We start from the raw sequence: 27,903 nt of genomic DNA, 5'->3' as shown, positions 1-27,903 counted from the left end.
ACTGTCGGTGCGGATTAGTGTTGCGGAGCTCCGCTAAGCGAGCAGAGGGAGCGCAAGCGGGTCGCCAGCTGTGGCCAGGGCAAATTTACTTTTGGCCCTAGGCAGCCGCCATCCGCAGTGCGGTGCACTCTGAAGCGCTAGGCTGAGACAGGACCGGTTCAGGAGGTCGCCCGTGACCCCTGACCTGGGCGCTCGGTACAGGTGGGTTTTCTCCCCCGCGGGTCTGGGGTCCCGGAGCTCCGCTCCTCCCGCGGGAGGGCGCCGGGGAGCTCGCCGCTCGCCGAGACCCGACCCGGGCTGCCGCGCCTCTGGAACAGCCGTACGAATACCCCCCTGATGGACGAGGTCCCGCTCCCCCTGCCACGCCGTGTCCCCCAACCCCGCCGAGGTCCAGCGGCACTGCGCGCGCCTCCTCTTCTCCAGGCCTTGACTTGACTCGGCCAGGAGCCCGCACCCAGTCGCGGCGCCCTGGCCACTTGTAACTGATCGTCAAGTGCCTTGTATGGCAGTTGGCGGGTGAGAAGCTGGGATGACCTTCAAAGGGTAGTCCTCCCTGATCGTGGTTCCCCGACCCCATTATCCCTCCACTGTTCTGGCTGTTCTGACCCTAACGAGGGCTTTTCTTATAAACCGATGCCTCAGAGCAAAGTGAATGAAAAGCGCTTTTCCCCGGTTCCTTCGTCAATGGTTTAAGCACGTCACGAAAGGTTTGCTTAAATTAATATAATTGTTAAAAGCACGGGGTTTACACTGCAGCGTAGCCGGCTGTTTTCTGTGTAAAACGGAGTGACAAGTTATAGAATTCTTAACGGGGACAGTTAGCAGTTGTGCCTGTCAAATGCACTGTTGCTGGTCGCTGCGCTCCTGTACAGGATGGTTCTGACCAGCAGGTGGCACTGGTGACGGAATAGTGTAGTTCGCTGGTCATAAGATACAGCTGAGCTTTACTAGTTTAGAAGCTCCCAGAAAAAACTTAACTGACAACTCCAAACTTTCTTCAAGCTGGAAAGAACAACAGAAATGAAGTAATATTATCCACCGTCTTTATAAGTGAGACTGACACAGGCTTGCTTAAACAGGCTACAAATTCTAAGTTCCCTCCTTTCCCTTTCTGCCCTTTCCGTAGCCTGTGAGGGTGAGACCTTGGATATATATATATATATATTAGAAGTGGAAATCACAGAGTTAAAATGAATGCGGTGTGGAGGTTCACACCTGTAATCCCAGCACTTGCAAAGTAGAGATGGGAGGATCATTTTCATTTACATAGCAAGTTTGAGGCCAGTCTGGGTTACATGAGACCATGCTCACCCTCCCCTAAAGGAACAGGTCTGAGAAGGGTGCTCTGGTGGTAAAAGCACCAGCTGGCCCCCAGCACTCACCATAGCTCACAACTGTCTGTAGCTCCAGTTCTAGGGGCTCCAACATTCTGCAGGCATTAGGTACCGAGACATACATGCAGGCAACACACACACACACACACACACACACACACACACACACACACACACACACACATATCTGTGAATATTACAAATATATTAAGATAAGGTCTTACTATGTATGTAGTCCAGGCCAAGTTTACCTGAACTTATGATCCTGATGCCTCGGCCTCCCAAATGCTAGGACCGTAGATGTACGTCGCAAGTAGAAATACTTAATTATCAGTTTCATTTGCGAATTGGTGCTCAGAGGACCGATGTGTGTCGATGACATAAACACAGGGTTCATTGGCACATATACAATATTTAAAACCAAGGAGATAGGCAAAATCACTGGGAAATTATCTAGTTTGGTGGTTATTATCATTAGGCCTGTAGTAACCGATGTGATTAAATACCTTGGGGGTTTAGATAATCAGTTTTATCGGTTGTGTAAGTGAACTGTCCTTGACTCCTCAGATGAGCTTGTTTTTCTCATTCTGCATTTTGCCGGGATACTTCATCTCGTGGAGGAGAGAGACAATCTTTGTGTCCACAGATGCTCCCTGGATCACTGGCCCTAAGATTTTTTTTATTTCTATTTTTAGTGGGCCAAAGGTCATGTATGTTTTCTGAAACCCACAGGGCAGACAATGAAGTTGAAGGAGCTTGAGAAGCCAGCTGTCCAAGCATGGAGCCCAGCGAAGCAGTACCCTGTGTATCTGGCCACAGGTATGGTGCCACTATGGACCCAGAGTTATGGAAGTGATACATCAAAGAAAAACACAGTATCTAGAACTCCTTAATGACCACAAGAGACAGCTGTAAGATTGTGTCAGGTGGGGAAGCCTTAAGGGTGATGCCTCATGCTTTCCTTGCGGTTACCTCTGGAGAAAGGATACTCCTAACTCTCTTCCGTTCTGTTTCCTCTCCACTCCCTAACCTATCAATACCCTAAAGCTGTGCGTAGATCGTAGCTCATGTCCTGCCTCTTCTTTCCTTTTCTTGTGACTAGGAACATCCGCCCAGCAACTAGATGCCTCCTTCAGCACAAATGCCACCCTGGAAATATTTGAGGTTGATTTCAGGGACCCTTCTCTGGACTTGAAACGCAAAGGAATCCTCTCTGTGTCAAGCAGGTACTGTGTTGGGTCTCTGAGTGGGTATTCGGGTCAGACCCTGATATGATAGAGGGCCCTAGGGGGTGGTGTGTACACTCTGGGAATCGTGCGGTGATTAAGTATGGGGGCCAGGAGTTACGTGATGTTTCAGAGGAGCTAATTTTGGTCAAAGGGATTTGAAAACCAATCCCTCTCACCGTACTAGGCAGCGGCAGCAGCAACGGCAGCAGCAGCAGCAATGGCAGCACCAGCAATGGCAGCAGCAGCAGCACCAGCAGCAGCAGCAGCAGTATCAGGCAGTGTGCAGAGCTGCCTTGCACAAGCCAGGACCACATGTGCCAGGTCTCTGTACCACATATATCAATATAACAATATAACAATATCAATATAACAATATCATGTACCACAGATATTGATTCCTTCCGCCCTTGGCTTTTGTCAAGACAGTAACCTTACACAATATCACCAACATCACAGTCTTCGGCCAACAAGGAGGACAACGAATGATCTCTCCCCATGCCTCTTAGGCGCTGATTGGGTGTCATAGATTTCACGGCTTTGGCAAGCCAGATGCTCATAGGTTTCTTGGCCGCATTGTGTAACAGCAGTGCAGAGAGGATCATTCGTCCTCTCCCTTATCGGCAGACACATCTACAAGAAGTCCTTGTGGGCACTACCATTGGGACCTTTTGATTCTACTCAGGCCTCAGAATAAGCCTAAATTATAAATGCCATTATTTTTCTATCTTACATGGGTAATGGAGACCCTAGGAAGCTAGACTTGGAATGGAAGTGCCACTCCTGTCTGAGCACAGAAAGTCTAATTCTTCCTATTGTGTCACAACTTTTAGTTTTAGACAAGGTCTTTCGAAGGCTGCCTTTGAACTCACAGTCCTCCCAACTCATCCTCCTGAGTAGCTGGTACAGATGCGTGGCACTGACCCTGGCTCTCTCTTCTTTTCTAAGGGCTTTGTGAAGATGGCGTCCATTGCCTGATGCAGTAGTCTCTGGCTTCTGTACCGTCAGAAAAAAAATGTGTGACTATCCTTTATAGTCTACTTCATATTTAATATAAGTAGGATACATATATTACTATACTACTGTAAACAGTTATATAAAATCAGTAGTATTTAAAAATCACTACTTCTCCAGATCTCCGAATATCTGCGGAATCTCCCCATCCTGGAACAACCCAGGAGAAAGTGGGTGGTTTATCTGCTTTTGTACCTTTATCTCAGTTCTCTGGATGCTTGGAGAATACAGTTGGCCTCTCTCTGAGTGTGAGAGGGCAGTAAACACCGAGCTGAAAACAAAGTTACTCTACGTGCTGCTTAGTGGGTCTGTCCTGAAGATCTGCCTTCCTTATAGCTGACTCAAAGTCGTATAGCAGACAATGTGGTCTTTATTCCTTCATAAATCCAGGTTCGAACCTCAGCTCCGCTATTTACTGTCTCCTTGGGCATAGAATCCAACGTTCCTGACTCTGTTCCTCACTGTGAATTCAGGATATGAAGCAGAAACAAAGCAAAGCCTGTACATGTCAGGCATTCGGAGGGAGGAGTGTGCTGCTCTCCCATGGCCCCCTCTGGTTGCTGCCATTCTCCAGCTGGGCCTGCTCTCTCCACTCTGCTGCTTAAGGAGACTGGGTTCTCCCGGTTCTTTGGCCCCAGATGTGGAAAAGCTCTTTTTCACTTTAGTTAACTGTCAAGAGGTTGGGTTTTTTCAAAAGGAACTCAGTTAAATGAAAGCAAATCTAGGTTGAAGAAGTGAGTACGCTGGGGGAGGCGGGGGTTACACAGCAGATGTTCGCAGTCATGATGTGCTAAGTGCTGCTCTTAGAGAAGCTCAGGTGGTCCAGCCTCCTGACCACATAGGCTTCAGTTTGTTCTCATCCCCGGCCCTTTTCATTTAGTCAGCAACAGCCACGAGCTGGTCGCTAGGACTGCTCCTGTCTAGGGACTTTAGTGTCCTCTTCTAAGCTGATACATCTGTACACTGGTTCTCAGTCTGGCCTGCTTCTTTGAGTCACTTCGGAGTGTCTGTTGCCATGTAGATTTGGTGGTGTGTCTCTTCTCTGGACCTTCTGCTTCCTGGCCCCTTGTAGGAAAAGTGAGCCCGTGAGTTCTTTAGACGTAGCCTATCAGAATCCTCGGAGAGCACCTTTATCAGAGGATGTCACTGTGTCTTCTCCTAGCTTCTTTAACCTCTCACTTCCTGTTTTCATGATAAATGCCTTCGTTTTTTACTTTTAACTGTATTTCCCTTTAAAAAAAAGATTTAGTTTTAGTTATGTGTCTGTGTCTGTGTCTGTGTGTGGGCGTGTACACGTGAGTGCTTGGTGGTACCTAAGAGGCCAGAGTTACAGGCAGGGGAACTGAACTCGGGTCTCTTGCAACAGCAATCCATGCTTTTAACCACTGAGCCATCTCTCCATCCCTTAGCTTCATTTTCCAAAATTCCAGCTTATAGGAGGATAGGGCAGCTATAACGAGCAGTCACGTCACCTTCACTTGAGGCCAGGGTGTACAATCTCCCTCCGTGATTAACCGGCCACGTGTCCCTGGTCTCTCAGGAGTTCTGTAGCACAGCCTCGCCAGGAGTTTGCTTCACCTTGCTAACAAGGTGAACAGCAGAAACATACTTGCCTCGAGTGTAAAGAACCAGCTATCATATTCTGTGTTCTGCCTCTCTGAGGTAATTCCCTTCTTCCCTACCATACAGCGATTTCTTCCTGAGGGTTCAGGTCCCTTTACTTTTATCTACATGCCCTGTGCTCTGACCTAAAGCCTCTGCCATGTCCCATCCCTGGTTCCTGTGTGACCCGTGTCTTCCCCTCCTCCCTGTAGTTGTTTACCCATAGATCCCTAGTTCCTGGTTGACCTTAGGACCCTCTTGAGTCTGTTTGGACTTTTTCTTCTACCCCATGGAGATGGTGGCACTTTAGAAAGACACGCACCGTCGGTGGTAGCCCCAGAGTAGGTTAAGCTGTGTCAGTTGCCTGGTTCTTCAGATGCGGCCCCACCTGGACCGTTCGCCACTCAGCTTCGTGCTCTTGCCAATCTGGCCCCCGCTTGAATGCCTGGTAAACAAATCCTTGCAAATTTGATGTGCAACCTTCTCTCATGGTTAGTCACAGTGAAAGTGAGACCGGACCCCTCCCCCAACACTCTCAGGCCTTAGGGATTTCAGATGTTTTCCCAGGGAGCTTTTCATGAGATCCAGACCTTTTTTGTAGGAGATCTAGAGTTTGCCTTTTTCTTTTGTGCAAAACATTGGCATTATTGTCTGTCTGTTTGTTTGTTTCTTTGTTTGTTTGTTTGTTTGTTTAGAAACACACCCAGAAAGCCAGGGAAGTGTTTCCCCAGTTGGTTATTTAATATTTTGTGCCTCTGTTTCTCAAAGCGGACCCATGGCAACTACATGTCCATTCCAGTGGGCCAACACAGAGGAAAGGCAGAGTGAAGGGACGTCCTAAGATTTTCTCACTTTGAGTTTGAGATGGGACAACAGTTGTCTGAAGGAGTTGATTCTGACCCGTACGGGATAGGCTCTGGCATTAGCTGGACCCTAAACATTGGCTGAATTAGTTTTGTGGACACAAACTGATACAGTAGCTCTGTGAACAGCTTTGTAACTTCTCCAAGCTCACTTTCCCTACTTGAAATTGGATGTAATAGAATTGTTAAATATTAAACTAATGAACACTTGTAAAGCCCATAAAATAGTGTCTATTATGTGATAAGTTGTCAATAGATGAAATTGATTTTTTTTTGAGATTAGGTTTCATGTAGCCCAAGCTGGCCTTGAACTTGCTTAAGTACATGATCCTGAATTCCTCATCTTCCTGCCTCTAATTCCCAATTACTGGGATCACAGGCAGGAGCCACCATGCTGGCCAGGGTGTACTACGTGACTATTTGAGCAATGAGGACTATGCGATGTAGTCTATTTGCAGTAGTTATCAGTCTCTATGTAGCTCGATTTTAACTTTAAGATTAAAAAACAAACCACTCCCATATAACCCAGACAGTGGCTTTCCGGATTTTAGTTTAACATAGACAAAGTTTTTTTTTTTTTTTCTAAAGAAAGGACAAAACTGCAGAGGAGACTTCCTTCTGGGTCTGGAGAGAGAAGAAAACAGACAAGCAGACACAGGCTTAGGCTGGGAAAGCCCACATGAAAGGAGAGGTTGGCAAAGATGTCTATACCTAAGTTGGTGCTGATACAGAATCTTTTCCTTTGTAGGTTTCACAAGCTAATCTGGGGAAGCTCCAGCAGTGGGCTTCTGGAGAACACTGGGGTTATTGCTGGTGGAGGAGACAGTGGCATGCTTACCCTATACAATGTGACCCACATCCTTTCTCCGGGGAAGGAACCCTTGATTGCCCAGAAACAGAAGCACACAGGAGCTGTCAGAGCCTTGGACTTTAATCCTTTCCAGGTACTGTGTCTTAGTTGATCAGACAAGGCTAAGGCATGACAACGGATGCCTGAATGGAAGCACTCTCTTGTGATCTTCAGGCTGCTGCTCCGAACTGTAATGGGAGAGGCTCTGCGTCTCCCAAAGGCAGTTCCCCTCCTTCTCTTTCTGAAGTGGGAGTAGGGGAGGGGTCTTTAAAAATATCTTTTTTTCACACAGGGCAACCTCCTGGCCTCAGGAGCCAGTGATTCTGAAATCTTCATTTGGGATTTGAACCACCTGACTGTTCCAATGACACCTGGATCCAAGTCACAGGTGAGGGGCCCCCTCCACCCTCTGACTCGGGGCTACCTGCCCTCCTCCCTCTGACCTGGGGCTGCCTCTTAGGGTGTAGAGCCAGGTTTCCCCAGGTAAAGTTTTGAAATCTGGAGCCAGCAGACTAGCAGAGTAGCAGAGATTTCAAGCTTTACCACTGGAGGGCAATAAAACTCCACAGACGGACACACTATTAGCCACCTGAGTCAAGAGGGGGCACGCAGAGCAGTTGGTTCATGGTGGTCGTTTGCTGGTCAAAGAATTCCTGGAAGGAAGTGAAGGGCAGGGCAGTCAGAAAACACCAAGACAGGCAAGGAGTGATGTTTGTCATAGTTGTGGGGAGAGGGCTGGCTCGGCCCTGTACTCGGCAGAGGAGGAGCAAGAACATAACCCAGGACATACCACCACCTTGTTGGGGGTGGGAGGGGCAGCCTTATCTCTGGTTTTGCCTCCTTCGCCAATCTGTAGCTTGGATTATCTCTTTGCTTTTCTCTGTCTCGTACTTTATCATGAAGTAAATGTGGGATGACTGGCACTTGATACCCTGGAAGTCAGGTGTTTTCTCTGCCTCATTTTCTCAGGGTCTCCTCACATCGGGTTGGTTTCCTCTCTCAGATTTCTCCTCCTCCCCTTCTCTGTCCTGAGGGGGCGTTACTTTTCAACCGGGACTCTCTACTTTCAAGAGAACTTTGACTTTAGCTGTTTCCCCCCTCCCCACTTCTGCCCCAGTAACTTAAGCATCCTTCTTGGAAAATGTAGTCCCAAGTCCGGAGGCCATTAGTGGGAGGAACCTCTTGCCTCCTTTCAACTTCCTGTGGGCCGTTGGGAGGAGCAAAATGGTACCTGTCACTTAATTCAGGGGATGGCAGGCTGTCTCTTTCACCATTTTGTCTCAGAACCCCCCGGAAGACATTAAAGCATTGTCTTGGAACCGCCAAGTCCAGCACATTCTGTCTTCTGCTCACCCCAGTGGCAAGGCAGTTGTGTGGGATCTCAGGAAGAACGAGCCCATCATCAAAGTCAGCGACCACAGCAGCAGGGTGAGTAGTGGCCAACACGGGCCTGTATTCTGGCTTCCCTCACGTCAGACAGCGGGAGCTACTCTTGTTCAGGATGGGATCCATTCTCAAGTGTGGATTCGGCCCCATAACAGAGTTCTCATTAACAGTGAGTACTTGAGAAGCTGACCTGGATTCTGGTCGCGTTCCTTGTTTGTTCATGGTTCTCACTTATTACTAAGGAGACACACGGTACCCTCAGTAGTCTCATTCCAACTGGGCAGAATCAGTTCATAGTCTTAGAGCTTAGGTTATATCACCAACGGGGAGGGATCTTCTCTGTTCACAGATGAACTGCTCAGGCCTGGCCTGGAACCCAGACATAGCCACACAGTTAGTGCTGTGCTCAGAAGATGACCGGCTCCCAGTGATTCAGCTGTGGGACCTGCGCTTCGCTTCCTCACCCCTGAAGGTGTTGGAGAGCCACAGCAGGTAGCAAACCCTGTTCAAATGGGGCTCATTTTAGCCACTAACATCTTCCATGGCTTCAAAGACGTCGCAGAGAACACAGCTGTATGTCTAACTGGGAGGCATTCCTTCGGAGCCTGGGCTTACGGGGAAGAGCTGGGATTCCGTACAGCTTCCAGCGAAGGGCCATGAGAAACCTTTGAGCCAGTTGACCCTTGGGTTAGTTTCTATCACTACGATAACTACCTGAGGAAATTAACTTCTAGAGGAAGCTTTGTTCTCTGTTCATGATTGATTACTGTCCTCACTTTGGGGACTTTGATGTGACAGCAAATTATGGCAGGAATGTATAGGGAGAAAAGTCACTCAGCACACGGCCAGGGAGAAAAAGAGAAGTAGGAAGAGGTCAGGGTCCCAGCATCTCCTTCAAAGCCTTGGTTCAGAGACCCACAGACCTCTCACTATCATACCTGTCCTGTCACTGGGAGGGTCCTAGATTCTGCTCTAAGAACAGTGTTCATTTCTCTGAGTGGGGAGCCTCCTGCCAGAACTCTTTTTTTTTTAAAGATCTATCTATCTATCTATCTATCTATCTATCTATCTATCTATCTATCTATCTATTATGTATACAGTATTCTGTCTGCATGTATGCCCTGCGGATCAGAAGAGGGCACCAGATTCCATTACAGATGGTTGTGCACCACCATGTGTGGTTGCTGGGAATTGAACTCAAGACCTCTGGAAAAGCAGTCAGTGCTCTTAACCACTGAGCCATCTCTCCAGCCCCCAGAACTCTTAATAAAAGCAACTTGGGTTCGGTCCCCAGCTCCGAAAAAAAAGAACCAAAACAAATAAAAGCAACTTGGCTCCTATCTCTTCAGAAAGCCCTGTCCCTGAAGCTGTAGGTCTTGGGCCCACAATAAAGGAAGCAGATCCATAATGTAGGTCTCTCTCTCTCTCTTTCCCCACCCCCGACCCGTGTGTGTATGTGTGTGCATGTGAGTGTGAGAGTGTGTGTGTGTGTGAGCGTGTGTGTGTGTGTGTGTGTGTGTGTGCGTGTGCGTGTTGTTCCTTAGGAGATGTCTACATGTTTATTGAGACAGTCATCACTGAGTCTCTCCAACTAGGGATGGTTGCTTAGCCACTCAAGCCCAGAGATCCTCATGATTCTGACCCCGGAATTACGTGTACTGCCTTGCCGAGCTTGTTAACATGGTGCTAGGGATCCATCTCAAGTCCTCAGGCCTGGAGGGGAAGCACTTCACCAACTCAAGTGTCTCCCCAGCCCCTCCTTCAGGACTTCTGAGAGTTAGGTCTTTACTAGGGGGCGAAAAGCAACCCAGAAATGGACGTTTGTATGATTCCTTCTAATTCACGATTCTACTCTCATTGCTCAAGTCGGCAGGGTGGTGCAGTGCATAGTGCTGTGTTGTGGACCTTTCTAGGCCACCGTCTTAACACATACTCACTTTTCAAAGCTTTGCTTTCTTCATTGAGAAATTAAGTTAGATCATCCGTTTTGTGGAGGGGAGCCGAATCTAAGACATGCAAGGTGCCCACTCGGGCTGGCATTCCACAAACACTGGTTCCTCTTTATTTCCAATTTTAGGGGCATCTTGTCGGTGTCCTGGAGCCAGGCTGATGCTGAACTGCTGCTTAGCAGTGCCAAAGACAACCAGATTTTTTGCTGGAATCTGTCAAGCAGTGAGGTAGGCTAGTCCTGCTATGAGCATACTGTACTGGAGATCTGATGATGGGGGAGAGAGGATCCCAGCTACGCGTTCCAGAGTTATCTACGTCAGTGTTTCCTCATGCTGTGCTCTCTTGCGGCAGGTGGTCTACAAGCTACCCACACAGAGCAGCTGGTGCTTTGACGTTCAGTGGTGCCCTCGGAACCCTCCTGCGTTCTCTGCTGTCTCCTTCGATGGCTGGATCAGTTTGTACTCTGTGATGGGTAGGAGCTGGGAAGCCCAGCAGCACATGAGGCAGGCTGACAAGGTTTGAAGGGCTTGGTAGAGAGTGCTGGAGGGAGGAGCTTTCTGTGTTTTAGGGATGAGAGGTCACATAGCTTGGGAAAAAATGAGAGCTCTTGAAGAGAGGGAGGCCAGGCTGTGGGTTTTAGAGGACCGTAACTTGTATTAGTTCCTGACTCCCTTGGAGGAAACCTCTGACCTCTTGTTATTCATGCTGAACTCTGCTTTGGGTCTGTTATCTCATAGTATGTCCTGACCTAGCTCCCTCTCTGCTGAGTATCTACCTTGTGCCACCCTCCCATGCAGACTTTAAATAGTGCTGTCCAAGAGGGTCAGATACCTGAGTCTCCCACCCACTTCCAGTCTCAGTCCTAGACTGTGGGAGTCTGCCCCTCCCGGGTCAATTGGGCCTCACAAGGATTCATCTCAAAATTGAGTTTGTAGGCAGAGTTCCTTGCTGAGATACCTCTCCATACTGGTGACACAGGTGACCTTTCCCTCTAGATTTCCTCTTCCTTTAGCCAAGGCCAGCCTCTCCCACCACTGCAGGTGCCTGAGCAGGTGGCCCAAGCATCACTAATTCCTCCCTTGAAGAAGCCTCCCAAGTGGATGAGAAGGCCGGCAGGCGTTTCATTCGCTGTAAGTGCTGGCAGTGTGTGCTGTGTTTGTGTGCAGGGCCTATCACGCACCCAGCAAGGCACGATGCATAACTTAGCTTCCCCCTTCATTCTGTCACCATTCTGCAACCTGCTTTAGACCTCCTGCTTATGATAAAGAGCCTGAGATTCTTCCCGAGGTTGCTGTAACTCTTAGATGTCTGGCCTGGTGGCATGGAATACGGGAAGGAAAGAAAAACATAGATTTTATCCCGCCCTCCGTCTACTCAAAGGGCTTCCCTTGCTGAATAGACCTAAGGCTAAACCTACTCAGCTCCATTTATCTTCCCAGAGACTTTTCCCATCTCAATCTTAGAAGTCCCTTGTATTCCAGTTACATGTGCTTCATTTCATTTCTACTCCATGAACAACTCCTCACCTCTCTTTGTCTCTTATCCATCAGCCTCTCCCATTTCCACTGAATCCCGGTGGGCTTTGAAGACCTCCTCCTTAAATACCACTTCTTCCTCCAGCCTTATCCCAGTTAACATCAGCTCCATTCTACTGAGATTCATATTCCTGTAGTTCCGCATTCCATTTTATATGACATATATCATATACAATGTATCATATGTGTCTGGAGACCCTCGTAATAGATTCTGTAAGGCAAGGTTCTGCCTTGTTGATTTTTATAACCCCAGAAGAGAGCTTTTCAAACTCTAGTGTGAATAAAGGTCACCTGAGGATCTTACTAATACCAGGTTCTGGTTCAGTGGCTCTGATGTCCAATTTCCCAGCAAGTTTCCAGATGCTATCATTGCTGCTAATCTGAGGACCAATGCTTTGAGGAGTAAGAAGGTCCTGAAGTGCCTAACACAATGCTTTAGCCACTGAATTTGATTAGGAAAAGGATGTATAAGAGGAGACGTTCTCACATTTAGGGTTGGTGGTTTTATTATAAAGAAACGACTAGCATGCTCATGAAGGAATGCCTTTGTAAAGTAACAGGAGATGTTTGCTACTTTACTTTGTAAAGTAGCACTGCAGATGTAGCTCAAGAGAGGGCTTGCTTAGCATGAGCACTGAAGTGAAGCATTCTCGTCATAGCTCTGCTGTTAGTGAGGTGACTCTGAAGAAGTCATTTACCCCCTCAGGACTTGAGTATCTTATCTGTAAGACAGCAGTAGGAGGGCCAGCACAGCATGCTTTAAACGCTGACAAATGTTAATAATTTAAGTGGTTTTGTTGATCACAAAGCTGCACTCTAACATTTGTTCTGTAAGTGATATGATCATGACTGGAAAATTCACTCAGGGAGTGGGGTTTATGAAGGGAAATATAGACTAGTTAGGGACTAGAGCAGTGTGCCAATCCTGGTAACACATTGGACTAACTTGAGGGTTTTGAAATGACTGATGCTCCCCTCATCCAGCTTCTGGTATTATTGTCTGGGGTGTGGCCTGCTGGACTGGAGAGCTCTCCAGGACTCGTACTGTGTGGCCGCACTGAGAATGGTCAGAGAAGGAATTCCTGGACCTGATTTTGTGCCATGTGCTTGATGTAAAGTGTCAGACTTGTCCGACGCCTCAAATGGAGTGGCGTGTAGGTAAAGGCACAGGAGGAGGGTGAGCTGGGCAATTTGGGGATGTGGGACACTCATCTAATGATCAAGAAGATAGATGCCGGGGAAGACATGTTTGGCCCTAACATTTTGGGACCATTATACAGTCTTGGGTGGCCACAGGGTGCGGTGAGCAACAGGGAAGGCTCTAAACCTTGGTTGGAAGACTGGAAAAAGGCAAGGCTAGCAAGCACTCTAGTAACATAGACCACGTGCCGAGAGATGGTGGCACTGAACTGGGAAGTGGGAGAGAGTACCACGTGGTGACACTTTAAGCCGGTGATGGAAAGATTGCTATAGTCCCTGTTTGGCAGGGACCCAATCCCTGTCTCATCCTAGCAACTTTCATTTGGTTACCAATGTCTTAGTCATCAGTCTGTTGCTGTGAAGAGACACCATGACCAGAGCAAATCTTATAAAAGATAACAGCAGAGGAGTATGCCAGCATACAGACAGACATGGACTCTGAGAGTTCGACATCTGGGTCCGTAGAGCTGGAAGAGAGAAAGCCACTGGGCCTGGCTTGGGCCCTTGAAACCTCAAAACCCACCCACAGTGACACACTTCCTCCAACAAGACAATACCTACTCCAACAAGGCCACACCTGCGATCCTTCCCAAGTAGTGCCACTCCTTAAAGACCAAGCATTCAAGCATACAAGCCCGAGGGAGAGGTGGAGGCTATTCTCATTCAAACCACCGTACTCTCCAAGGCTTGCTCAACAGAGAGCCTGTTCTGGAATCTTAACTTGTTAGCTATTGGCTTGAAAATGTAACCTTTTCTTTCTTGTTTCCTTCTCAGTTTGGGGGAAAGCTGGTTACCTTTGGCCTTCCCAGCATCCCTGTCCAGCAGGTGCCACAGCCTTGTCCCCGCCCTGTCTTCATCAGTCAAGTCATCACAGAGTCAGAATTCCTGACTCGGTCAGTTGTGCTGCAGGAGGCCTTGGGATCTGGAAATCTCCTTAATTATTGTCAGAGCAAGATTCAGCAAGCTTCACGGCCAAGTGAGAAGACGCTCTGGCAGTTTCTGAAGGTAGGAGGCCTGAAGGCTAGCTGCTCTTTCCAGAACTCCCACCCCTGTCACCTCCATAATAAGTGCACTGTGACCCTTTCCCCTGACTTGGTATTTTTATGTCCTCTGGACACAGAATCGTTACTCTTTTCTAGAAGCTCAGAGCCCACTGTAACGGCTGGGGTGGTGGGGTGTTGCTGCTGTTGGTGGTGTCCTGGATATTTTGCCAGTCAAGGCAGATGCTTTCATAGTATCACACCAAAGGAAGGATTCACTGGGGAGATACATGAACATAAGCAAGTTTTGGATTTGTTTGAGGTAACCCAGGGCAGATCCCTGTTAGGCCATTCCACTTGAGCATCAGGGATGTAGTTCTGGTCTTCACGGTGTCAAGTTATAACATGGGGGAGTGTGTGCTTGTTGGAGATGTGAGAGGGAGCTTGTGGCAGAGTACTTGCCTAGCATTCACAAGGCTTGGTACTATCTCTCTGTCTCTGTCTCTCTGTCTCTCTCCCTCTTGCTTGTTCTCTCTCTCTCTCTCTCTCTCTCTCTCTCTCACACACACACACACACACACACACACACACACGTAAATATGCACAAAAGCATACATACTTACATGTGCCTATACACATACACACAAAAAAGTAAATAAATGTAAATTAATATACTCAGAATTTTGGAGGGCTATTTCCAAGGAAGGACACGGAAGGAGGAAGGAAAGAAAGAGACATAAGAAAGGCTATAGGCAGAGTCCATGGTTCAGTATGGAAGAAACAGAGTGGGTTTGGCCAGTCCGGCTTCTGGGCCTTTGGTGTCAGCGATTCGGCTGGAAGCTGACTTTGGGCAGTGTTCCTTTGCATCCTCTGCCAATGCCTTCTCAACCCTGCATTTAGAGCCCAGGACCCCTGTAGGTTACACTTGGCATCCGTCTCCTCAGGGTGTGAAGACCAGGGCAGTGTAGGTGGCACTCTCCCAGGGTGTGTTTTCATGCAACAGTTCAGAGGTCCCTTCAGCTCCCCAGACAGCTCAGATGTAAGGAGATGATCCAGTGGACACTGACAAGGTGTAAGGTGCCCTGACTTAGAAGCTGCTCCGATAGAAAAGCCCAGTGTCAGTTTCAGAGTCTCCATAGGAAACGTCCAGGGCCCAGAGTGTGCGAAGCCAGAAATGCTGACATGGTGTCCATGTAGGTTATTTATGGTTTGCCCAGGTACGATAACCAATCAATCACAAGCAGTAACACCTCAAAACAGCCAGTGTTTTATTCTTATTGGGGTACCAAGGTAACTAAGCTAGGAAGTCAACCGAAGGTACAGTTCTCACGTCAGTGTAGCAAAGGGTTGTGGTATTACTGTCCACAGCCCAGCAAAAGCCAGCCAGGAAGAAAGGTTTGAGGGGGCATCACTGTTTTGAGGGTACTTCGATGGTCCATGTAGGGTACACTGGTACAGATGTCCATCACGGTAGAGGAGAATGGTCATTTACATTCATTTGATGAAAATGTTTCTGCATTTGTGGTTCCTTAGGTGACCTTGGAGCATGATTCCAGACTGAAGTTCCTCAGGCTGTTAGGTTACAGCAGAGATGAACTTCAGAAGAAGGTAAGCTTCGCAGGTCTGAAATGAGTTTGCCTGAGAGCAAATAACCCTGCTGGGGCTCTACCCCAGGAGACCTGGCCTTAATCCATTCTGGATGTGTATTTTACCTCCTGGAATGAGGCCTTTCTCTGGAAGAGTGGGTGAAGGATCTTGGAGAGTATGAGGCAGGTAAATGGGGAGCATCAGACTTGTGGGAGTCTGGCTGGCATTCATAAGGGTCTCCACATAGGTGGACACATGCCTGAAGAGTGACTCGAAATCACAGGAGAGCCCTCAGCTTGAGGCAGTTGACCTCAAAAGTGACAGAGCACACACCCTTTGCAGCCAGGTATGGCTGGAGGCCGGGGAGCCTGAGGCATTGGAAGTAGAGAAGACCTGCCTTCTAGGGAAACCCTCCATGCTGGTCCGTTTGCTTGTTCCCAGTAAGCTCCCAGAGACTCTTTGCTCGCTTGGAGCCAGAGTAGAACAGAGCCTACAGGGTGCTTCCTTTTCGTTTTATCCACTAGACTTCTTGCTTAGAGCATGCTCCTGTGTGCTGGCCTCAGTTCCTACAGTCACTCCTGTCCCTCTGTGTACAGGCCTCCAGACACACTGCCAAGGAAGCCTCTGCATCCTCAGCCTTCTTTGATGAGCTGATACCTCAGAACATGACTCCCTGGGAGATCCCCACCACAGAAGGTACCCTGACCCCGGGAGAGAGGAGCTCACTGCCTGGGAACAGATGGGCCCAGAGTTTTTGGTTTTAGAGCCCCTTATTCTCCCCTGTTCCACCTAAAATCTCAAATACTGGTGGTGGGTCTTTCCCAGCTAGTGGGTGCTGTGCTCTCTCTAGTCAGAGTCTAATGACTGGGCCTACCTACAGATAGCCAGATAGCCTTCTATTAAGGGCTTTTTTTCCTTAAAAAAAAAGATAGATTTATTTGTTTGTTTGTTTGTTTGTTTGTTTGTTTGTTTATTTATTTATTTATTTATTTATTTATTTATTTATTTATATGAGTACACTGTAACCATCTTCAGACTCACCAGAAGAGGGCATCAGATCTCATTACAGATGGTTGTGAGCCACCAGGTGGTTGCTGGGAATTGAACTCAGGACCTCTGGAAGAACAGTCAGTGCTCCTAACCACTGAGCCATCTCTCCAGCCCTCAGGGGCTTTTTTTCCCCCTATTCTTTAGTTTTCTTGTTAAAACAAAACAAAACCCACACACACAACTGTGCCCTTGTCCACACTAAGCAAGCTCACATCAAGCCTGGGATCCTGCACACCAGGCCCTTCCTGATTTGATTCCTGTTTTAGAAAGTGACAGTCAGACCAGGGCATCCCTGGGACACTACGTTTTGTTGCCCAGAAGTGAAACTTGGGGGTTGCGTGGAACTAGGCTGCCTATGCAGACATACCCCCAACACACCACAGAGGAGGCCTGCACGTCTCAGTCTTCTCTGAAGAGCTGGAAGCAGAGGGGGAAGTACTGTGGGTCTTGGGCAGGAAGTGAGTATGTGAGGGCAGTGAGTAAGAGGTGATGCCTCTGTGGGCAGACACTGATGGGCTCCTGAGCCAGGCCCTGCTGCTCGGGGAACTGCGGTCTGCTGTGGAGCTCTGTCTGAAAGAGGAACGCTTTGCTGACGCCATCATCCTGGCTCAGGCTGGGGACGCAGAGCTACTCAAGTGGACACAAGAACGATACCTAGCCAAGAGGAGAACCAAAACCTCCTCGGTACTGCCCATCACACAGAAGGAGGGAGGGGATGGCTTGGCTCTGGATGGGTGGAGGCCCATCCCTTGGGACTGGTGTGTGAAATCTACCTCTCTAATGGCCTCTACTTCATTGCCAGCCATGTTGAGTGTTCTAACATGAGTGGCTCTATTGGAACATCCCTGCTAACTGTGCCAGATGGAAGCCTGAGGGTCTCCTTTCTGCCCAGTACAGCTTCTAGCCTGTGTCGTAAAGAAGAATTGGAAGGACCTAGTATGTGCCTGTAGCCTGAAGAACTGGAGAGAGGCGCTGGCCTTGCTGCTGACGTATTCAGGGCCAGAGAAGTTCCCTGAGCTCTGTGGTAGGTGTGGCTCCAGCCCATGTCAACAGATTGATGCAAAGAGGAGGCAGAGGGTGGGTCAGCCTGCACTCTGGAAGGAAGGGCTCAGTCAGGAGATGGGGACTATAGCCTCTTGTTTCCTGGAGGCATCATGTATATTCTGTCTTATTTCTCTGTCACATCTTATGGCAAACTCTTTGATTGTCCCTGTAGAGCAAGGTTAGCTTAAGTTAACTTTTCTTTAAAATATTTAACTTTTATTTTTATTTGTGTAGTATGAGTATTTTGCTTGCATACACACACACACACACACACACACACACACACACACACATATATATAGTTGTAGTTAGGTGTGAGAATCAAACTCAGGTCCTCTGAAAGAGCTGTATGTGTTCTTCATCACGGATCCATCTTTCTCTATTTTCCACTTGTTTCTAGACCTGTGCAGGAAGCCTAGCATAGGGAAGCTGTGTCCTTAAACAAGGTTGCCTCTCTCCACAGACATGCTGGGAGCTCGCATGGAGCACGAGGGAGGCAGGGAGCTCACCTCTGAAGCCAGGCTGTGCTATGTGTGCTCAGGGAGTGTGGAGCGGCTGGTAGAGAGCTGGGCAGACTCCCAGCAAGCCTCGAGCCCCGTGGCTCTGCAGGTACCTCTTCTCCAAAGCACTCTGGCCACCCCAGGCTCTTAGGAGAGACTAGAGGTAGGAGTTGTTCAGATCAGAGAGGTGAGACATCTGGGTGAGCTAGAGCCAAGTGTTAGGAAAGGCAGAGGACCCTCCGTACATAATGTCAAGAATAATCGCCTTATTCCCTCAGGATGCCTAGGTTGGGTATGAGCCTTCAGAAACTTTTCCCATCTAAGGACTCACCATATCAGTCAATCCAATATTTGATAGTTTCTATGAAACATTCTATGCACCTAAAGTGTATCAGGTGTTCTGTGGGTAATCAGAGAAGGTGAAGTCATAGGCTTGTGGGGAGAACAGTCTCGTATGAAACAATTCCTAGTCTAGTTGATACCTTAAACACAGGAGGAGGTAAAGAGGCACCAAGAAGAGACAGATGCACAGAAATCCAAGGCCTGGTGCAGTACATCGATCCCAATCTTGATCTTAAGGAGTGTCATGTCTCTTTCATGTGACTGTCTGTTGCCGTGGTGTGTCCAAGTGCTCTCTTTTCCATGGTATGATGTCCTGAATGAGCCCCTGGACAGAGCAAGGCATGCTTGGAAAAGGTGATTGCCATCATCCTTGTCCCTGCAGGAGCTAATGGAGCAGGTGACGGTCCTCAGCAGGAGCCTGGAGCTCCTCCAGGGTTCTCACAAGATGAGCCCAGGTCCTGCCACAACACACAGGTTCACCCAGTATGCCAGTCTCCTGGCAGCCCAGGGCAGCCTGGCCATTGCCATGAGTGTCCTACCCAGTGACTGTACCCAGGTGAGAGTGGCCATGATAAAGAACAAACCATATGATTCATTCATCTAACAGCACACGCATCCGTGTTTTACATCCTATGCCAGTGCTGTAGCACCTAGGGGAAATAAGATCTTTCTCCTTTAACGGCTCACAGTCTGTTGGGAGGGATCACCTATTAGTAACTTACAGTGCATAGCAGAATATTGCACTGTGGGACTGCAGGGAAGGGGCGGCCTCTCTGGAGAAGTGGAAGAAGACTTTCCAGTGGTTAAAACGGCTGAACTGAACCTTCAGGGAGAAGTCTGTGTGGCGCACTCCCGGCTGAGAGGCTAGCCAGAGGGGAGGCATGCAAGTGTTTGGCAGGAATCAGGGAACTTTGAGTCTCCTTGCGTTACTAAGGCATGCATAAACAGTAATCCGAAGTTTGACAAAAGAGTCTTGCAAGAGAAGACATTTGCTCGTTTTTCCCATTTCCTAACGCAGCCCTTCCTTATCACAACTTTAGCCCGCAGTCCTGCAGCTGAAAGATCGGCTTTTCCATGCCCAAGGTTCTACCGTCTTGGGCCGACAGGCTCCTGCTTTCCCGTTTCCCCGCGTTGCTGTAGGAGCTGCTCTCCACCCAAAAGAGACATCATCACACAGAATGGGATTCCAGCCTCCTCGCCAGGTAGGACATCCTTTGTTAACTAGTTCCTCTATCCATTCAAAAGTATTTATGGTCTTAGACACTTGGAATATTTTAGTGTCCAAAACCGGATGAAAATTCCTAGCTTCGTAGAACTGTTTCGAGATTCAGCTACTTTTTCTAGTAACTGTTTATTGAACGAACACTAGGATCTTAGAACATAAGACACAAAGGACACACATTATAATCTTTGCTCTCATGTAGTTCATCAGGTGGAAGGATAGTGTATTCAAAACATGTATTAGAATTTAGAATAGCCATGATTGATATGGTAGGGCACATGGGATTATATAGAAGGAAAAGAAATTGCGTGTACCTGTGTGTGTGCACATGTGCGCATGTGTGTGCACGTGCGTGTGTGTGCGTGCGTGCGTGCGTGTGTGTGTGTGTGTGTGTGTGTGTGTGTGTGTTGAGTGAAGCTCAGGGAATATTCTAGAATGGGTATGAAGCTGATCATTTAGTCTGAGACTTTAAAAAATGAGTTACATTTTAAAAGATTTACTTTTTAATTTTTATTCACACATGTATGTATGTCTGTGTGTGTATGCTACACGTGTGCTAGTGCCTACAGAGGTGTCAGCTGGTGTCAGAGTTCCTAGCACTGGAGTTATAGGTGATTGTAAGCCACCTGAGGTGTGTGCTAGGGATGGAAGAGTTAAGAGTGGGTTAAGACTGACAGCCAGGCATGGGGTGCACGGGTCTGACCTGGGCCTTGTGTATATATGTTAAAGTTGTGTAGCTTGCTCTTCTCGTGAGACTCTTAACAGTAGAAGCAGGGCTGTCTCTCTGACTCTTTTGCCTGCTCTTGGGACCCTTTTCCTCCCACTGGGTTGCCTTGTTCAGCCTTAAAACCAGGGGAGGTGCCTCGTCTTACTGCAGCTCGATATGCCATGTTAGGTTGATGTCCAGGGAGGCCTGCCCTTCTCTGAAGGGAACGGAGGAGGGGTGGACCTGGGGGAGAGAGTAGGTGTGCACGTGTGGGGCATTGGAGAGAGAGGAGAGAGCGGAAGCTGTGGTCAGAGAATAAGAAACAAGCAAGCAAACAAATACCAGTGGGCTAAGAGAGCACTCGGAACCATGGAGTTATCTCCAGTTATCACACCCCCTTTTACAATTTTTATTTATTTTACGTGCCGACTGCAGTTTCCCCTCCCACCTCTCCCCCCAGGCCCTCCCTCCAACCTTCTCACTCCTCCCCACCCCGTCTATGTCTCCTCCAATTCTCTTGGGAAAAGGGCAGGCCTCCCATGGGTATCAACCAGCCATGCATATCAGAGTTCAACAAGACTGGACACCTCTCCTATTAAGGCTGGATGAGGCAAGCCAGTAGGAGGAAGGGTCCCAAGGACAGGCAACAGAGTCAGAGACAGCCCCTGCTCCCACTGTTAGGAATCCCCCAAGAAGATTGCACTAGACAACTGTAACTTATGTGTGGAGGGCCCAGGTCAGTCCCTTGCGGGCTCCCTGGTTGTTGGTTTGGTCTCTGAGTTCCTATGGGTCCAGGTTAGTTGGTTCTATGTGTTTTCCTGTGGTGTCCTTGACGTCTCTGGCTCCTGCAATTCTTCCTCCCCCTTCCCCACAGGAGTCCCCTAGCTCTACCTAATGTTTGGCTGTGGGTCTTTGCATCTGTTTTTGCTGGTGAAGCCTGTCTGATGACAACGGGGCTAGACACCAATCTATGAGCATAGCATAAAATCATTAGGAATCATTTCAGTGGCCTTTGGATTTTTGATTTTTGTTTTGTGTTTGGTTCGATCTTAGGTCTCTGGACTCTCCAGCCTCTGGTTCCTGGTCCTCCAGGCAATGTCAGGGTTGGGCTCCCTCTCAGAGCATGGGTCTCAAGCTGGAGCAGTCATTGGCTGGCCACTCCCACAATTTCTGTGCCACCTTTACCATCCTAGGTCAAAGGTTCTGTGGCTGGGTTGGTGTCTCCATTGGAAGACTTGCCTGGTTACAGGAGATAGCTGATTTAGGCTCAGTATCTCCCGTTGGTAGGAGTCTTAGCTAGGGTCACCCTCACAGATTCCTGGGGGCTTCCATTGCACTAGATTTCTAGGCCATACCAAAGATCCACACCGTCCTCCCTCCAGTTGTCTCTTCAGTATTCTATCCCTCTGTCTCCCCTCCACTCCCCCAACCTGGTCTCACTCCCATTTTAAAAGGTTGGTTTTGTGTGTGTGTGTGTGTGTGTGTGTGTGTGTGTGTGTGTGTGTGTGTGTGTGTGTGACAGGATCTCATCATGTAGTTCCGGTGGGCCTAGAATTCACTGTGCAGACCAACTGCATAGTGTTATGGTTTTAAACTCATAGAAATGCCAGCTTCTGCCTACAGAGTGCTGGGATTAAAGGCCTGCACCACCATACTGAACTTGAAAAAGAGATTTTTTAATTTATTACATGTGTGTACATGTGTGTATACATGTGTGCCATGGTGCATGTGTGGAAGTCAGAGAACCAGCTGCAGGAACTAGTTCTCTCCTTCTACTATGTGGATCAAGCCATCTCTCCAGTCCTTGACTGGATATTAAAGATTAAGTTACTTAGACAAGGGAATGGGTACATTAAGTCTACCTCAGACACAGAGGACGGATGTGCAAGCACATTGAACAAAGAAGAGACAGCACCCTTCTGATAAAGACTGATAAAAGTTCAATAGGTTGTGGTCTTGGGACAGGGTTCAATAAAAGAATGACTCGTGGGAAGCAGATAACTGAGAATCTGGCATTTTGCACTAAAGAACTCTGGCTTGACTTTTGCTGCAGAGACAGACATGGGAGATATGGGCATAGCACACCAGCTCCCTGACCCTTTCCTCTCCTCACAGGTCCCAGCTCCATCTGTGAGGCCGAGGGCCGCAGCTCAGCCGTCAGTGATGCCTTTCCTCCCCTCCCATCCCATCCCTTCTGTGGGCTCGTGGACACAGTCCTCAAGTGACTACAGGGTCCCCAAACCCCAAGCAACCTTGCCTGTGCATTTCGTCCCTGGAGTAAGGCCTGGTGAGTAAGGGACTGTCTCTTCTGGTGGAGTAGGAGGTCTCAGGAAAGACAGATAGACAGACAGACATACTGCCTCCCCAGTCCATGCTCAGGTTGCCCAGAGAGACCATTGTTTTGTTTGGGGACAGCATCTTGTATAACTCAGGCCAGCCAGCAACTTGCTGTGTAGATGAAGAAAACCTTAGACTGATCTGTCTGCCTCTCCCCCAGGAATCACAGACGGGTACCAGGTTGCTTTGTCTTTTTAACACGTTTTATTAAGTTCTATTTTTGAGAAAAATGCTTTGAGATTGAAGTCTGAATTCCTAATAGTGTTCTTTATTGAATCCCTACCCATATGTTTTCTCCCTCTCTCTGTCTCTGTCTTTGTCTCTGTCTCTCTCAGCCTCTCTGTCTCTCTCTCTCTCTGTCTATCTCCATCTCTCTCTGATTAAAGGCTTTGTATTTTTGGCAATATACCAAAGTAGTTCTGTCTGTCTGTCATTTCAATTCACTAGTAATATTTTGAGGGTCAAATAAGGAATAAAGTTAAAAGTACTTTGAATACTTTGAAAATTGTCAATTTCTTCTACATATACTAATCCTTCATTGTTATTATTAGTTGTGGGTTTACAAATGTTTGGTTTTTTTGAAATGGACTCTTACTTGGTTTCAAATTCCTGATCTTAGAAGACCTTGTCCCAGCCTCTCAGGTGCCCCTGCAGATGCCACCACACCTGCTTTTCTGGTTTTCTGTTGGTTTGTTCCTGCATGATGTTCTCTGAGTCTCTCCCAAATGAAGGTGGGTGATAAGTTACCTATTTCTACGCCCCTTCAGCTTTCTCTCAGCCACAGCCATTCGGAGGACAAAGTGTCCAAGCTATAAACCCTGTTGGATTCTGTGGAACATGGCCTCTTCCTGGTCCTACTCCAGTCATGGCACCCCCAGATGTCATGCAGCCTGGCTCTACCCACCTGCCTGAAACTCCTAGACTGCTCCCTCTGCCTCCTGTGGGACCACCAGGTCCCACCCCTCTGAGCTCCCAACCTGCAGCCTCTCCTGTCACTTTCTCTGTGGCTCACCCTCCTGGCGGCCCTGGAGCACCACGCTCTAGTGCCCTCCCGAGCTCTGGCATCTTGGCCACTCGTCCAGGTCAGTCCTCTTTCCATAGCTTCTTCTTGGGGGTCATTGCCACTTCTCTTACCCTTCCTGCCACTTTTTTGGGAGTCTTTTTCTCAAGCCAGTGAATTAAGCCCTTTGTCAGTTAGGAGTGTAACTGACCTACAGACGGAGGCATGGCGGACTCTAAAACAAATTCTCCAGCTTCTAGATTACAGATCATCAGTCCGGTTTTTGACCAAGTCCCCCATCTTTTGTACTTTAGGACCCCAGGATACCTGGAAAGTTGCTCCAGCCTCCCAGGAAAACCTCCAAAGGAAAAAGGTCGCTGCATCTTCCCCTACCCACTGACCCACTTTCTAGTTCTTTAAGAGCTCAGTTCCACCCTTCCCATACATACTCTTCTCCAAGTCGGTCTGTGTCCCCCGGAACCTCCCTCCCTTCCTCCCACACATACCATTCTGTGTTCCAGTTCCCCGCTCACCACCCTGTTTCCGTGTTCAGGATCAGCCTGTGGTGTCTCTGGCTTCACTCATATGCTCCTCTTTATCTTGTTAGTTGCCTGAGACATTTATGCCTCCAGCACCAATAATTACAGCTCCACTTATGAGCCTTGGCCCTGAGCCACAACAGGCCCTGCTGCCACAGTCCCTAGTCTCCGGTGCAAGCCTGCCTCCTCCTGGAGCCCCGAGAGAATGCAGCCTGCAGGTGACAAGAACTATGGGCCCCTCCCCTGATGCTTTCCCATCCTACCTGGGCAAGAAAAGTGGGATCATAGAAACTGGATTCTTTTGCTCAAGGTAGAAGTAATCCTTGAGCCTTAATGGCAAGTATAACCTTGAGTCACAGGGAACTGGGCCTTAGGGAACATGAGGGCCATGAGGACAGCTCACCTCTAGTTCTGCCTCACTGTCCCCTCGTTAGCAACTCCAGCCACTGCCCCCTGAGAAGACACAGAAAGAGCTGCCCCCAGAGCATCAGTGCCTGAAGGACAGCTTTGAGGCGCTCCTTCAGCGCTGTTCCCTGACCGCCACTGACCTAGTAAGTCTCCCTGAACCTGCCTCCTCACAGCCTCAGAGATAGGCCAGCTCCCTCACTGTCCCTGACATGGTGACTGTATGAAGTAGGGGAGGGCTTGGAGTCTGCCCTGAGCCCCACTTTTCAATAGCAGGACCAAAAGGACGGGGAGTTACAAGAGCAGGACACATTAGAGAGGGTGGAGCTGGCAGGAGAAAGCCAACATTCAGTCGCTCACTGGCCGTGTCACCTGACCAAGCCCCTGGCCATCCTTGGGCCTCCTCTTGGTGTGTGAAATGAAGGAACTAGCAGTGATCCCTTCTGATGGTTCTATCATGACTGTTTATAGTGCTGGACAGTGAGAGCCTTTTTGGTGGGGTCAGGAGCCATTTTTCTCCCCGCAGAAAACAAAAAGGAAGCTGGATGAGGCAGCCCACCGTCTAGAATGTCTATACGAGAAGCTGTGCGAGGGGACAGTAAGTACCTAACTTACTCCCTCTGCCTGGCGCCTCTCTACTACAGCCCACAGTCAAAGAAAGCCCAGTGTCTTTTCTTCCCGAGTCTCAGAGCCATCTTCCTGGACTGAGGTCTGGAACTGCCCAGGCTGTCAGAGTTGGGGCTCGGGTAGGCTCATCTAATCTAAGGGTCAATCCCTTCGCAGCTCTCACCCCATGTCCTGGCTGGGCTCCATGAAGTCGCCCGCTGTGTGGATGCAGGAAGCTTTGAACAGGGCCTTGCAGTGCATGCCCAGGTAGTGAGCTGCAGCAGCTTCAGCGAGGTATCCAGCTTCATGCCTGTCCTGAAGGCTGTCCTCACCATCGCGCACAAGCTGCAGGGCTAAGTCAGCATTCCCTTCTACCAGGAGGCCACCTCTGCTGCTATTTAATATGTGGCAGAAAGGGAGTCGGTTTTCAACAGAGTTGTATTTCCCCTATCTCTTCCCTTGCTGCCAGGTATTTGATGCTGGGGGCTTGGTCCCACCCCGGCTGAGTGTCTCCATCTTATCCCTTTATGCCTGGCCTCCTGAGGCTTCCCCTGGGTGCTTAGAGGTGATGCTCAGAGTTGGACCTTACTTTCTCTAATGTAGTAGCCCAACTCGGTCTGCACCAGCATGCCTTACACGGGATATTCTGTTCAGATGGCTTCCGAGAGAGTCAACAGTGTTGTTAGTCAGTCTGCCTCTGCCACGACTCATCTTACAGGTCTTCTGTTTTCTCTTTTCTGGAGCTTGAGTCTAACTGTACTTTTCCTCTACCGCTGTCTTCCTATCTTAAAGTCCATGTTCTGTTGTAGCCCCATGGAATTGGGGAGAATTGGCTGACATTTACTTTTTTAACAAGTCATGGGCATAAGGTATTGAATAAAATCAAGAGAGGAAACTGGACTTTTAAAAAAAAAAATGGAACTTTTTACCAGTGGTGGTGGCATAGGCCTTTAATCCCAGCACTTGAGAGGCAGAAGCAGGCTGATCTCTGTGAGTTCCTAGACAGCCAGGGCTACACAAAGCAACCCTGTCTCATAAATAAATAAATAAATAAATAAATAAATAAATAAATAAATAAATAAATAAAATAAAAAGGGGCTTCTCGTGTATTAGCATCACTCAGGGTGGGCTGCTAGGTGTCGAGCAGAAGGGTGGAGTGCCTTTTGTTTAGAGTCTTCACTAGCAGTTCTCAACTCACAACATGTGGGTCGTGATCCCTTTGGGGGTCAATAACCGTTTCATGGGGGTCACCTAAGATGATTGGAAAACACAGATATTCATGACAATAGCAAGATTACAGCTATGAAGTAGCAAAGAAAATAATTTTATGGTTGGAGTTCCCACAGCATGAGCCGGTGTGTATCAAAGAGTTTCAGCATTAGGAGCTGCTGCTCTAAAGAATGACCCTTGACACCACCTAGGCTGGAGCCTGGCCCATGGACTTAAACTATCTGTGATTATTTTAGGAATCAGAACCTAGCTTCTCAAAGGTCCAGGGTCCTTCTTCCCCTCAACTATCTTGTGTCTCTGAGCTGCTTCCGCTGGCCATGGCTTCATGCTGACCTCTTAACTGCAATGGCGTTCAATGATCTGTTTCCCAGAGCTGTTTCCCAATTCAACTCCCCTGGATTGTACTTTGCTGATGCCTTTCTTTCAAGAACAGAGAAGTCTTGCTTCCTGTACTGTAAAGGAAGACAGGAGAGAGAGAGGGCTGGGGAGAGATAAGAACTCCAAACCGAAGAAATGTGTGTGTGTGTGTGTGTGTGTGTGTGTGTGTGTGTGTGTGTGTGAGTGTTTAGCCTGCATGTATATCTGTGTACTATGTATAGTACCTGGTGCCTATAGAGGCCAGAAGAGGACACCTATATGTGCTGAGAATTAAACCTGTGTCCTTTGGAAGAGCAGCCATCTCTGCAGTCCAAGAAAATAACTTTTTAAAGTGTAAGCTCATGAACGGATTTGTGCTATAGGCCTTTCCTTGCAACATCTGTAGCCACACTGCTTGGTGTGCGCGCACGTACGTGTGTGTGTGTGTGTGTGTGTGTGTGTGTGTGTGTGTGTGTGTGTGTGAAAGAGAGAGAGAGAGAGAGAGAGAGAGAGAGAGAGAGTGCTCGTATGTGTGTGTGCACGCGCACGCTGGCCTGTCTGTGTCTGTCTGTCTGTCTCCATCTGTGCCTGACAGTGAGCTGCAGGGTTTCCCCCACACCACTTCAGGGCTGAGTTCAGCTGCACAAAGGGCCTGGGTGGGAAGCCAGGGGGTACCAGGCCTAATCCTGTTGTCGATCCATCATGTCTGCAGGCTGGATGTGTGTGTTTGGGAGGGAGGGATTGTTAGGCAGTATTTGTTTGTAAAGCCACTTGCTCTTCAGATAATACTTGTGCTAACTTCTATTGATGGAGCAGTGTGAGCCCCAGCAAAGTCCTTTCCCAAAGTGTCTTTGAAGCCAAGAGCCCATTGAAGGGAAGAAAGGCCGGGAGCGGGGATTAGTTTGTTCAGCAGCTGTGAATTTCAGTGGGAGGTTGATGAACTCTGAAGTCTTTGTTTAAATTAAAGGAGGGGGAGGGGGAGAAAAGCCGCTGCTGGAGCAAGAGCCCCGCTTGGGGCCCTGAACTAACACAAGGAGA

The 27,903-nt window shown here is 48.5% G+C and overlaps 1 protein-coding gene across 18 annotated transcripts; it reads left to right on the top strand.

Moving 5' to 3' along the window:
• The first annotated feature begins 110 nt into the window (after nt 1-110).
• Sec31b (SEC31 homolog B, COPII component) lies at nt 111-26,373 on the top strand. Of its 18 annotated transcripts, none has more exons than XM_087564240.1 (27): nt 111-201; nt 2,067-2,153; nt 2,437-2,560; nt 2,748-2,884; nt 6,788-6,983; nt 7,182-7,277; nt 8,174-8,317; nt 8,625-8,767; nt 10,353-10,452; nt 10,577-10,741; nt 11,266-11,355; nt 13,735-13,965; nt 15,474-15,548; nt 15,775-15,873; nt 16,124-16,223; nt 17,083-17,261; nt 17,475-17,601; nt 18,085-18,230; nt 18,846-19,019; nt 19,504-19,665; nt 22,507-22,678; nt 23,496-23,810; nt 24,043-24,101; nt 24,336-24,485; nt 24,702-24,818; nt 25,199-25,270; nt 25,456-26,373. In XM_087564240.1, exons 4-27 carry the CDS (start codon nt 2,781-2,783, stop codon nt 25,633-25,635), a joined length of 3,396 nt encoding a protein of 1,131 aa, XP_087420366.1. In that variant the 5' UTR covers nt 111-201; nt 2,067-2,153; nt 2,437-2,560; nt 2,748-2,780; the 3' UTR covers nt 25,636-26,373. The 18 variants fall into 18 exon arrangements, 16 of the variants coding, with proteins under 16 accessions (XP_087420366.1, XP_087420358.1, XP_087420356.1 ...); XM_087564232.1 differs by having other exon boundaries at nt 11,221-11,355; XM_087564230.1 differs by lacking the exon at nt 2,748-2,884.
• Nucleotides 26,374-27,903: the final 1,530 nt, after the last annotated feature.

This window comes from Rattus norvegicus, chromosome 1 (genome assembly GCF_021556685.1).
Source record: "Rattus norvegicus strain SHRSP/BbbUtx chromosome 1, alternate assembly SHRSP_T2T, whole genome shotgun sequence".
Classification (NCBI taxonomy): Eukaryota; Metazoa; Chordata; class Mammalia; order Rodentia; family Muridae; genus Rattus; species Rattus norvegicus.
This window is presented reverse-complemented; position numbering and strand designations above follow the sequence as displayed.